Source organism: Crinia signifera, chromosome 3 (genome assembly GCF_055691185.1).
Source record: "Crinia signifera chromosome 3, ASM5569118v1, whole genome shotgun sequence".
NCBI classification, from domain to species: domain Eukaryota; kingdom Metazoa; phylum Chordata; class Amphibia; order Anura; family Myobatrachidae; genus Crinia; species Crinia signifera.
Window position 1 is genome coordinate 28,772,942 of NC_139219.1, and position 13,003 is coordinate 28,785,944.

The window sequence follows — 13,003 nt, forward strand, 5'->3', positions numbered from 1 at the left end:
AGTTTCCGAGTCTTTGCTTTCGCCTTCTCAGCACTGCACTGTGAAAGGCAGGAGCACTTTTAGTGCTGTCCTTGGCATCCGGGAGGCCGTGGAGCGGTGCAGGGCTGAGAAGTGGGGAAAGTACCTGCTGGCGTTGGATCAGGCAAAGGCTTTTGACAGGGTAAACCACGAATACCTGTGGGCTCTACTGGCTAGGTATGGCCTCCCAGTGAGGGTGGTAAATTGGCTGCGGGTAATCTACAGGCAAGCCGAGAGCTTCCCTCTTGTGAATGGTTGGGTAGGTCCAACCTTTTCAGTGAATTCGGGTGTTCGGCAGGGCTGCCCTCTAAGCCCCCTCCTGTATGTTTTTGCCATCGACCCCTTCATTAGAAGGCTGGAGGGTGGCATTGTGAGGGGAGTCCAGCTGAGCCCGGAGCATTCGCTGGAGGCAGTGGCCTACGCGGACGATGTCACCGTCATCCTGTCGGATCCGTCGGAGGCGGATGCGGTGGTCTCGGCCATCCAGGAATACTCGTTGGCGTCGGGTTCCCTGGTCAATCAGGACAAGAGTGAGGTTTTCTGGATGGGGGAGGAGGGCCAGGAATTTGACCTTCCGGATGGTCTCCCCCGGGCGAGCCAGGTGATCAAAGTTTTAGGCATCGAATTTGGCCCGGGCGATTACGCCACGCGAAATTGGGACTCCAGACTGGTAGAGGCCGGCCAGAAGGTAGAGCGCTGGAAGAGGTGGAAGTTGTCTCTCAGGGAAAGGGTGGACCTGATCAAGACTTACCTGATCCCTGTGTTCTTGTACGTCAGCTATGTGTGCCTTTTGCCAGAGTCGAGATGGGCGAAGATTTATGCTTTGTTTTTCCAGATGCTCTGGGGAAACAAACTAAATCTGATCAAGAGGACTGTCACCTACAGGTCGAGGAGGGAAGGAGGCCTGGGTATGGTCAACCCGGTGCTATTCTTTTTGATGACCTTTATTAAATTACATCTGTCAAGCCTCCAATTAGAGGCTCCTCCTCGATGGGTAGAAGGTTTCAGAGTCTGGGTGTCTCCTTTCCTCACCGCATGGTTAGAGGGAGGGTGTGTTAAAAGCCTGCGAGTCCGCCGTGGATACCTCCCGGCCTACGTGGCTCCTGTCTTGAAAGTGACAAGGCGGTGGGGCCTGGAGGCGGGAACAGTCAAAGGTTCTTCTAGAAGGGAGCTGGAGAAGAAGGTTTTGCAGTCCCACTTCCGGGAACAGCTGTCACTGAGGGACTGCCCAGGTAATTTGTCATCGGAGGGGCTGGCCCTTGTTAATTCCGGGAGGATCCCTCTGAAATACCAAGACATTGCCTGGCTCTCCTTCCACGGGAGGCTTTACGTGAGGGGAAACCTGAAGCATAGAAATGCCGATGATCGTGGTTGTCCACGGGAGGAGTGTCTGGGGGAGGAGGAGACTATGGACCATTTCTTGCTCAGGTGTCCCTTCAATGTGGAGGTTTACAAGGGTGTTTCCAGGGCCTTGGGAATCCCGTGCCTTTCGGGGCTCAGTTACCCGGAGTGGGCCTATGGGGCGTTCAAGCATCCGGGTCGGTTTGAGTTATCCACTTTGTTCTTAGTCAGCATAGTTGTTAGATATTTCACGTGGAATGCACGGTGTCAGGTATCCATTAGGCAGAAAGTCCTCCCCTGTGTGGTGGTGGTTACTGACATTTTGCACGAGGTGTGGAAATTGAGGGATCTGGAGAGACGCCGGATGGAGGCCGGGAGATGGGCCAAGCTGTGGCGCCATCTTCGGCCCCCTTGAGTGGGCGGCTGACTTACGGTAGTCTCTCTGGCTTGTGGCTTTGCTTTTCTTTCACTCCCTTAGATGTGCATTACACAAAATATGCGGTTTTACATATACCTGCAGCACCAGATCATTTCCTCTTGCATGCAGTTGTAAATACCGCATGTAAATAAGTTTGTTGTGTTATGTGATATTGTATGATGCATTATGTTCCCAGCTGATGTATTGTGTATTATTCATGTGAAAAGCCCGCTTTTCTTTTCTTTTAAATTCTAAGACCGTTGTAAGTGGACTTTATACGGTCTTTTCATGGACAATGTTTTTACGCAAGAAAGGGGGCTCATGTATAATCGCACGTACTTGTTTTTCTGTATGAAATGTTTATGCCTTTCTGTTGCAAGTTCTAAATAAAGAATTATGACCTGTATTAGGGGAGGGTGTGTGATGTCAACACCAGGCCGAATATGTCTGTATTAGGGGAGGGTGTGTGATGTCAGCTCCAGGACGGATATACCTGTATTAGGGGTGGGTGTGTGACAGCAGCAGCCCGGATGTGCTTGCTTTCCATTGCAGCCGCTGGGAAAGTCCAGGACTACGCAGAGCCTGCGATAACTGGTGGCCATTGCAAAAATCATTTGAAGGCGAGCTTATTGCGAAGGATTTTGGACATACTTGCTCTTGTGCAAACGGATGTGCATCCGTACACATTCATTTGCAAGACGGGATTTCACTGGAGCGGGACTGCTTCACTGAACGCTGGCTGCTTGTTCGTTCAGGCCTGAATCAGACCTTTTGGCACATGTTTAACCCTTTGGGTGCCAAGAGAATTTGTCAAGCTAGGTGTGAAAATTGCCAAGCAAGCATGTATTCATCGCAATGACCTGTAACGGTCACCTTATATAGGAAATATCATCTTTTTTTACACAACATTATTTATTTGAATTTATATAACAAATGTGAGCGACGCTGATGTTTTTAGTGGATATTTTGTACATCTCTCACAGAGCTGTTGGCACTCAGAGGGTTAAATCCCTGTCAATAGGAAAAAAATTCAAATAGAATTATTAACTGCTAATGAACCAAGTCCATTCATTTATGTGGAGCGTGGCACAGACGTGGCGACATGCAGGACTGAATCTGCTTGTAATCATTAAATGAGAAATGAAGCCGTGGGGGAGCATCACCTATCAGGAGGTAACAACTGGCAGAAGGAAAGCTGTAAAAAAGGGATATACGCCATATTCCAGCTGCGGAACCTGTGCCTGAGCATAGGGGCTGATTGTAATTTGCTTGGTCCCGCACGCGTTCACATGGGGGACCGATGTTTTTCTAATGCGCATGCGCTGGGTGCAAACGGGCATGGCAAACTTCAAGTTCTCCATCTCGTGCACACCCGCCAGAGCGGGCGTGGGGCGTCGTCGGGTGAATGCGCCCATGGAAACGCCCAGCATTTCATGGGCGTTCTCATGAAAACCCTGGGCGTCCCCAAGAAAATTCGTCAGTGATGCAACTGCCAGGAGCGGGCAGCTGACATCACCGGATCCCATACAGGGCGCATGCAAAACTAGGGCACCTGAGAGAGCCTTCGTTTTGCGTGTCCGCTCCAAATCATTCGATGGTTGCGAGGAGCTCATCACACTGCATGCGTGCAGAAACATTGGTAACATCGGTCGCACCATCGAACCTCTGGGGGAAGCCCATCATGCTGGGTCCTCTCCAACTGTGTAGGAATTCCCAATGGCTCATTAGGGGGCGAATATTTCGACATGATTTTAGTATCTCAGTTGTGTAGAAAACGGTTAATGGAGAAAATGCAATTATGTTCTCCGGCGGTGGTTCTCAAAATCGGTCCTCAGGACCCCACACAGGTTGTGTTTTCAAGGTCATCCGACAGGTGCACTCGTTACTGACTGATGCATTTTAAAAGGTCCACAGGTGGGTTAATTATTTCACTTGATTCTTTGTGGGGTCCTAAGGACCGACTCTGAGAATCTGTGTTCTACGGTAATGCACAACTCCTACAACGTTGCATAGTAGAGAGCAAGCCACTGCTCTCTACTTTTGGCGTCTTTACAGGGGTCCATGTCTCTCTCAGGTGTCCCCCACCGAGAGGTGACACCAAAGTGCCAACTATTGTGTGACAGGTACTGGGTGCTGCACCCAGCTTCTGCCACAGTATAGGAGCCGGGACTGCAAAGTGACTGGTCGACCAGGTGAAGCTTGCGTCTTCAGGACCCTCAGAGAAATAAAAATGTCTCCTACCTACGAGGCCACACTTCCTACCCTTGAGGTCATGTATGTAGAATCTGACTGGTTGCTATAGGCAACATCTCCACATCTGCAGGAGTGTGTGTGTGTATCACCCCAGAGGCAGTGGCTGGTAGAACTACAGTAATGATGGCCATCGACCATCGATGATATGAAATCATCAACAGTTTATGGCCGAAGTCGAATACTTTTGCCATCGATGTGGGAGAACCAGATGGTTTCCCTACATCGTTGGCAAAGGAAAACCAATGTTTCCTTTTTTTTTTGGGTACTTGTTTCCTAGCACTGCGCCCGGGTCCCATCGCATACCATAATTTAAGGTATGCGATGGGGACCGACCCGATTTAGGGGTTTTAAAGACCTTCCCGTACAATTTTAAAATCGGTCGCATCGCATGCCATTATAATGCCCCCCCCATAGTTAATGCCACCCCACTATCAACGCCAACACGAAGCGTGGCGAGCACAGCGGTACGCGTCCTCCGACCTTTTCATACCCCCACTATCCACGTCGGCGTGGAGTTGACTTTATATAGTGTGGCGAGCACAATGTACATGTGCGGAATACATGTGAAGTAATCCGCTTATAAAATCAACTCCACGCCGACGTGGATAGTGGGGGTATGAAAAGGTCGGAGGACGCGTACCACCGCCCCTCGCGGGCTCGCTGCACTCGCCACGCTTCGGGTTGGCGTTGATCGTGGCGTATACAATTAAAAATAGGGTCTGGGGGGGCATTTAACATTGTAATCAGCCATCAGGCTGGCTGTACAATAAAAAATCGGGTTGAATCGGTCGCATCGCATGCGATTTGACCGATTTTTCCGACCCAATGCCATACAATCATTATCGGTGGTGCCGTGCTAGGAAACAAGTACCTTTTTTTCAAGGTGCTGAGACACGGAGCCTCTGACACCCAGAAGTCCCACCTTCGAGTTCTGATTGGCCCACAGGCCATTCACTCAAATATAATGGATGACCATCAATAGCTAAAACTATCGATGGTTTTCCATCAAATAGTTTGGAACTATCAATGGCTGGGTGCAGAATTGCCAGCGATGGCATCTGCACCGATGGCCATCCCTAAACTAAAGTCACCACCCCTACCAGCAGGCCCCACCCCAAAGTAAAATGCTGTGGAGACCACAGTGGGTGAGTATAGTATTTGTTTTTACTCATGTTGTGGGGTTTTCAGCTGTGAACATTTTTTTTAAAACTATATACAGCAGGTATTGGGAGTGTGCATACCCGTAGTAATCCCAAATTGGGTATAAGGTTTTTTCTCCTTGCTAAACCCAATTGGAAATCCTCCTTTATGGGTGGGCACCACTTTTTTAAGGGCGCCTCCCTGAAATATATATATATGTACACTAAAGTTACCAGAAGAATGTATGTAGCCACTGTAGAGATATCTGACGACGGAGCAGTCGATCATATACACTAAAGTTGGATACGCAATGGCTGATATATCAGATGTTCAGAACACAATGGGGGTTATTCTGGTTGATTCGCAAGGCTGCGAATTCGCAGCCTTGCGAGTCCACCAAACCCCGCCCGGCGAACGACCGCCCCCCCCCCCCCCCCTCAAAGTACGGCTTCGCCCGAACAGCTGCGAATGGATGTTTTGCATAAACAGCCATTTGCATGGCTCGGGTAACCGCCCACATCTTTTGAGAACGCCCAGCGTTCTCATGGGAACGCCCATGGAACGCTGGGAGTTCCCATATGGTAATGGGGCAGCCCGGCGCCTCCCGCCCACCTCCACCCCCCCCCCCCACGCCGCCATGGGTGCGTGCACCCGGCGAACCGAAAGTTCGCCATGGGTGCACGCACCATGCGCCTGCACATGCGCAGATACCCGCCTGCGCAGGCGCGCAACATCGGTACTGCGTGCGAATGCATGCAGTACCGAAGAGATCTGAATGAGGCCCACTGCCCGATCCCTCTTCAGATTTATCTTCAGGTGTGTACCCAGCCTTAGCAATCATCCGCTCAATATACAGCTGCGCAGGCCATGAAATTTGACCGCCAGGCTGTGGCAGGAGGATTTTGGACCTGATGGCTCACAGTCATTGTCTAGGGTAGACAGGGTAGGGTAGACAGTCAGTAGGTCGATATACACTAAGTCGACATTGACAAAAAAGTCAGTTTGGTGATGAAGTGGACTCTAGTAAAATGGGTATGGGTCATTCACTGAAGTTCCACGGGGCTTAGGTCGACACATGAAATAAGTTGACATGGCTAAGGTCGACAGGGTTAAAAGGTTGACACAAACATTAGATCGACAATGGAAAGGTCAACATGAATTTTTTAACGTTTTTCCCTGAATGTCAACACCATGGACACCGTCAAAGTGTACCGCCTCCACCCGCATGGCACACTTAAAAAAAATATCCAGAAAGCAGGGGAGAAAAACAAATTCAATGTTCCGGTTACAGCAGACCCAATAGCAGTAGTAGTAATAATAATAATCATCATCATCAATGGTGATTGACTGTCTATTATAAGAAAGCCACGGCCCCGCCAGGACGCCGTTCAGCGCAAACTCTAGTAATTCGCATAACACGGGACGCCCCCTATTGCCCCCACTTGCGGCGGAATAGACTTGCGCCATCTCCGTACTGTTTACGTCAATCCAGTTGTATCCGTGGCGCGCCTGCGCACTGTCTCTTCTGAAGCCGCCGGCGCCTACACCCAGCTCCATAGCTCAGCACCGGAAGTGAGACCCCGACCAGCAGCTGCCTCGCTCAGTCAGTCATGGAGGACGGTGGAAAGTTTAAGTATGTCTGCACCTATTGCAATGTTAAGGGTGTTTCACCCGTATTCCTAAATGGTCACATCATGGGGAGAAAACACAGAAAAAAGCTGGTAATTAAGTGCCCTGCCATGGTTCCCCTAATACCCAGCTTGCAGAACTTTCTGGACACCTATGTGAAGGATGATCCCATACTGGGCCTGGAGTATGTTGTGGAGGTGCAGATGCGCAATTACATGTACATTTGCCACCTCTGCTCTGTGATATTACAGAGGTCGTTCATGATAGTACATTTATCTCATAGGAGCCATCTGGAGAAGTATTTGGAGAAACATCATCCTGAAGCGTTAGGTTCCAAGAATGGCTTGGAAAAAGTGTTACGCTCATCTGCGGCAAAGATTTACTCTACGTATGGGAGAAAAAAAATGAGAGCGATAAAAGTTGCCGCCGAGGGCACGCCGCCAGCCAAAGTGGCTGGATATGCCTCCACCAAAAATCGCCTCCCCAGCAATTGCGCCAATATCCCCACCAGAAAAGGGATGTGTGAGGTAATGAGAAATCGATGGAAATATCTAAATTCTCTGCCGATTAAATGCAATGATGAATTTTTGGCTGACATGAGACAAGTTAAGATACAAAATAAGGAGGATGCCATGTTTGTTAAAATCATCATCCAGAACTGTAATAAAGCACTGACGAGGTTTAAGGGAGAACAAACAAACGTCGCCGCAGTGCAGGGTTCCCCCATCAGTGGTTACCTAGCACTGGCAGTCAAGGTCGAACCAGAGCATGTCCGTCATAGTCCACAAACTGCAGATGAATCGGCTGCTTCTGTGTCACCGTGTGCCGTCAGCTCCAGCCTGGAACCAGGCGCATCCAAACAAAGCAACGCACTAGAAGTCTTTTTCAGCAACATCAAAGACTTGGCGGCGTCCGAGGTCCACAGAATTTTCTTGAATATTGCAGCCATGCATCCTGCGTTTAGTGAAATGAATGTCCCAAATGTGGTCAGATACTTGCTGAAAGCTGGGAAAATTAAAAAAACATGACGCTTTCACATATAGTTACAAATATGTTCATTATGACTTCTCTATTTTTTTTATGTGCATTTATCTACACTGCCTTATTAAATGTGTGTTCAGCAGGTAGATCCCATTTGGTCTGTTTTAAGTTATGATGTTTGCACACTGTGGGTTACAAATCGGTGTGAGGTTTTGGCAGCTACCGAAGTTTTGCCCTATTTTATATTACCGCATGTAATTTGTACCCAATGAAACACTGTGTCTCGTATTTGTAGTGCAGTTTGTAAGATTTAAAGAAAGTGGGATTTGAAGTTAGGTTGGAGGACAGGTGGTGGTAGAAGTGGAAGTTCAAGGTGACAAAGAAGCATCGGGTTGGAGAAAATTATAGATTTGAAAGACAAAGAGCAGAACTGTAGGATAAGCAGTATCAGAGGAGGCCTTTAGTTAATTTACTACCTGGATTGGTACTAGGATGGCCATCGGACACCCCTCCATTGTAGTGATGGCCATCGATGGCAATAGTGCTATACTATGCATGTATGACCATTAATCTTTTTAAATATATCGATGGTCAACCATTTTCTTGACTGATTGGCCTGTGAGCCAATCAAAACACGGGGGAGGGACTTCACAGGTGTATGCTCCATGTCCCGTCACTTCGAGAGAAAAAAAGCAAAACATCAGTTTGCTGTGCCATCGATGGAGGGAAACCATCTGGTTCTCTCTATCGATGGCAAAAATATTCGACATCGGCCATAAACCATCGATGATTTCAAATCATCAATGGTAGATGGCCATCCCTACTCCATCGATGGTTGGTATACAGTGGGTCGACACCTTCAAAAGTTGACATCATTATTTCATGCCGTTCCACTAGGGCGTGCCGGGAGAATATAATAGTATGGCTAGCGAAACGGTGGCCTTTTTTGGTGCTCATGTCGACTGTGTCAACATTCAGGACAAAAAAACGTGAAAAACCCTGTGTCAATGTTTTGACTGTGGACCTTCCCATTGGTGACCTTATGACCCTGTTGACCTAAAGCCATGTTGACCTTTTGAAGGTGTCGACCTAAGTGGTCGACCCAGTGTATGTCAACCTTAGTTGGGTCGATCCGATGACCCATACCCCGATGGTTATAAGAGGCTTAATCATTGATATGAAACTATTAAACAACAACATTGTTGATGGTTTCTACTACTGATTTTTTTTGTGCATTTCCCCTGCGCAGGTACGAGACCAGCGTTGGATGCTGCTTCTTAGTGATATGCGGCTGTGGGAGACGGCTCACTGATGGAGACAGCCTGCCATATCTTGTCATGTGGCTGTGTGCGCTAGCCTGTGCTGCTGGTCACTGTGTCATTTGGAGCAGGGAGAGACGGGGAGGGGTTTCCTGTGCGCAACAAGAAAATCGTAACTTTCTCAAAACTTTTTGTGACTAAACTTTTCTTACAGTATTACTCCATCACAACACTGACTATTGTCAGGCAAAGGTTCTGCAGCTGGAATATGGAATATATCCTTATTTATAACATCATTTGTTCAGCTTTTCAATATTTAACTTTTTTCGTTCCTTTGTTCTTGATAGGCGATGCTCCCAAAATGCTTAAATTCTTCTTTTAGCTGATTCAGTTCTGCATGTTGCCTTGTCTGTGTCCCTTTCATCATCAATTGGTGTGATTAGTCCTTACGCAGTTTCCTACAATTATCACAAATAATTTGCGCACAACTGTGTCAGTACAGTGTATTTCAATCATCCATTGTACAACCTTCCTTAATGGTTTTCTACTGCTTCTGTGTCCTTTAATATCACACGGGTTGCATCATGTCATAGGGCCAGATTCTCTAAGCTTCAAAAGTGATAAAATGTAGAGTGATAAACAGACAGCTCCCGTCTGGCATTTTTCAAACACAGTCTGTGACATGGCAGGTAGGAGCTGATTGGCTGGCTGTTTATCACTCTCCATTTTATCACTTTTGAAACTTAGAGAATCTGGCCCTGATGTACGTATGTCTTATGCATTTGTCACGCTCTTGTTCAAACTACCACTAATAACTGATACACTGTCTTATGCTGGCCATACATCAGGATGATATCATTCCAACCAGCCAAAGAGTTGACTGGTTTGAATAATAATCAGCCAGTGTGTGGGAGCAAATGCTAGTCTGTTCCCACACACGAAAAATGAATGTTCCAACTAAGCATAACCTACAAAGCTTTGGGTATGGTGCCTCGCTATGTTTAGCACACTATTATATTCTCCGGTACTTGTGTATTTTGGCGGCGCCCATCGCATCGCATACCATAACGCATACGATGGGATGCGATGCGACGCGATTTCGTTCGATAGTGTGCGATGGCATACAATTTTCAAATTGTATGGCATTGTACATGGCATACAATGCCATACGATGCGATGCGATTAAACATTGTATAAGCACCCTAATGGGTGCTTATACAATGTTAAGCACCCTAATGGGTGCTTACAATGTTAAATGCACCCCCACGCCACCCCCCACTATAAAGGTGAACCCAAAGCGTGGCGAGCGCAGCGGTACGCGTCCTACGACCTTTTCATACCTCCACTATCCACGTCGGCGTGGAGTTGAGAATAGAATAGTGTGGCGAGCGCACCGAGCCCGAAGCGTGGCGAGCGGACGCGGATACCTGTGAAGCCCGCGAAGGGACGCGTTTACCTGTGAAGGTATCCGCGTTCCCTCGCGGGGCTCACCACGCTTCGGGCTCGCCACACTATTCTATTCTCAACTCCACGCCGACGTGGATAGTGGGGGTATGAAAAGGTTGTAGGATGCGTACCGCCGCCCCTCGCGGGCTCGCTGCGCTCGCCACGCTTCGGCTTCACGTTTATAGTGGGGGGGGGGGGTGGCGTGGGGGTGCATTTAACATTGTAAGCACCCATTAGGGTGCTCAAAAGCACCCTTTAGGGTGCTTATACGATTTTTCATCGTATAGGGGGTCAAAATCTCGTCGCATCGCATGCCATCCGGTACATGGCATGCGATGCGTTCATCGTATGATGGACATCGGGGGCGCTGCTATAATACACAAGTACCTATTCTCCTAACCCTACCCATGCACAATTCCACCGCAGCCTAACCCAAGCCATGCACAATTCCACCGCAGCCTAACCCAAGCCATGCGCAATTCCACCGCAGCCTAACCCTAGCCATGAACAGTCCCACTGCAGCATAACCCTACCCATGCACAATTCCACCGCAGCCTAACCCTAGCCATACACAATTCCACCACAGCCTAACCCTAGCCATGCACAATCCTACCGCAGCCTAACCCTACCCATGTGCAATCCCACCGCAGCCTAACCCTAGCCATGCCCAATTCCACCGCAACCTAACCTTCGCCATGCGCAATTCCACCGCAGCCTAACCCTAGCCATCCGCAATTTCACAGCAGCCTAACCCTAGCCATGCACAATTCCACCGCAGTCTAACCCTAGCCATGCACAATCCCACCGCAGCCTAACCCTAGCCATGCTCAGTCCCACCACAGCCTAACCCTAGCCATGCTCGGTCCCACCGCAGCCTAACCCTAGCCATGCACAATTCCACCGCAGTCTAAACCTAGCCATGCGCAATCCCACCGATGCGCAATACCACCGCAGCCTAACCCTAGCCATGCACAATACTACCGCAGCCTAACACTAGCCATGCAGAAACCCACCGCAGCCTAATCCTAGCCATGCACAGTCCCACTTCAGCCTAACCCTACCCATGCACAATCCCACCACAGCCTAACCCCAGTCATGCACAGTCCCACCGCAGCCTAACCCTAGCCATGCACAGTCCCACCGCAGCCTAACCCTAGCCATGCACAGTCCCACCGCAGCCTAACCCTAGCCATGCTCGGTCCCACCGCAGCCTAACCTTAGCCATGCACAATTTACCGCAGTCTAAACCTAGCCATGCGCAATACCACCGATGCGCAATACCACCGCAGCCTAGCCATGCACAATTCCACCGCAGCCTAACCCTAGCAATGCGCAATTCCACCGCAGCCTAACCTTAGCCATGCGCAATTCCACAGCAGCCTAACCCTAGCCATGCGCAATTCCACAGCAGCCTAACTCTACCCATGCACAATCCCACCACAGCCTAACCCCAGTAATACACAATCCCACCGCAGCCTAACCCTAGCCATGCACAGTCCCACCGCAGCCTAGCCATGCTCGGTCCCACGCAGCCTAACCCTAGCCATGCACAATTCCACTGCAGTCTAAACCTAGCCATGCGCAATCCCACTGATGCGCAATACCACCGCAGCCTAACCCTAGCCATGCACAATTCCACCGCAGCCTAACCCTAGCCATGCGCAATTCCACCGCAGCCTAACCTTAGCCATGCGCAATTTCACCGCAGCCTTACCCTAGCCATGCGCAATTCCACCGCAGCCTAACCCTAGCCATTCACAATTTCCCCGCAACCTAACCCTAGCCATGCACAATTCCACCACAGTATAACCCTAGCCATGCGCAATCCCACCGCAGCCTAACCCTAGCCATGCGCAATCCTACCGCAGCCTAACCCTACCCATGCTCAATACCACCATAGCCTAACCATAGCCATGCACAGTCCCACCGCAGCCTAGCCATGCTCGGTCCCACGCAGCCTAACCCTACCGATGTGCAATCCCACCGCAGCCTAACCCTAGCCATGCGCAATCCTACCGCAGCCTAACCCTACCCATGCTCAATACCACCATAGCCTAACCATAGCCATGCACAGTCCCACCGCAGCCTAACCCTAGCCATGCACAATACTACCGCAGCCTAACACTAGCCATGCAGAAACCCACCGCAGCCGAATCCTAGCCATGCACAGTCCCACTTCAGCCTAACCCTACCCATGCACAATCCCACCACAGCCTAACCCCAGTCATGCACAATCCCATCGCAGCCTAACCCTAGCCATGCACAGTCCCACCGCAGCCTAACCCTAGCCATGCACAGTCCCACCGCAACCTAACCCTAGCCGTGCGCAATTTCACCACAGCCTAACCCTAGCTGTGCACAATTTCACCACAGCCTAACCCTAGCTGTGTGCAATTTCACCACAGCCTAACCCTAGCCGTGCACAATTCCACCGAAGCTTAACCCTAGCCGTACCCAATACCACCGTAGCCTAACCCTAGCCATGCACAATACCACCGTTACCTAACCCTAGCCATGC

General features: G+C 49.6%; 1 protein-coding gene across 2 annotated transcripts; it reads left to right on the plus strand.

Annotated features, from left to right (window-relative positions):
- The first annotated feature begins 6,551 nt into the window (after positions 1-6,551).
- LOC146063292 (uncharacterized) lies at positions 6,552-9,646 on the plus strand. 2 transcript variants are annotated; one of them, XM_083175548.1, is made up of 2 exons: positions 6,552-7,716; positions 9,030-9,646. In XM_083175548.1, exons 1-2 carry the CDS (start codon positions 6,781-6,783, stop codon positions 9,090-9,092), a joined length of 999 nt encoding a protein of 332 aa, XP_083031674.1. In that variant the 5' UTR covers positions 6,552-6,780; the 3' UTR covers positions 9,093-9,646. The 2 variants fall into 2 exon arrangements, with proteins under 2 accessions (XP_083031674.1, XP_083031675.1); XM_083175549.1 differs by lacking the exon at positions 9,030-9,646 and having other exon boundaries at positions 6,552-6,803; positions 7,083-7,851.
- The last annotated feature ends 3,357 nt before the right edge of the window (positions 9,647-13,003 follow it).

Excerpts from the sequence above, each read along its gene's own strand:
- LOC146063292 (XM_083175548.1), top strand. The coding sequence starts at position 6,781 with ATGGAGGACGGTGGAAAGTTTAAGTATGTCTGCACCTATTGCAATGTT. Across the intron at positions 7,717-9,029 it reads AAGACTTGGCGGCGTCCGAG|GTACGAGACCAGCGTTGGAT; the intron begins GTCCACAGAATT and ends TCCCCTGCGCAG.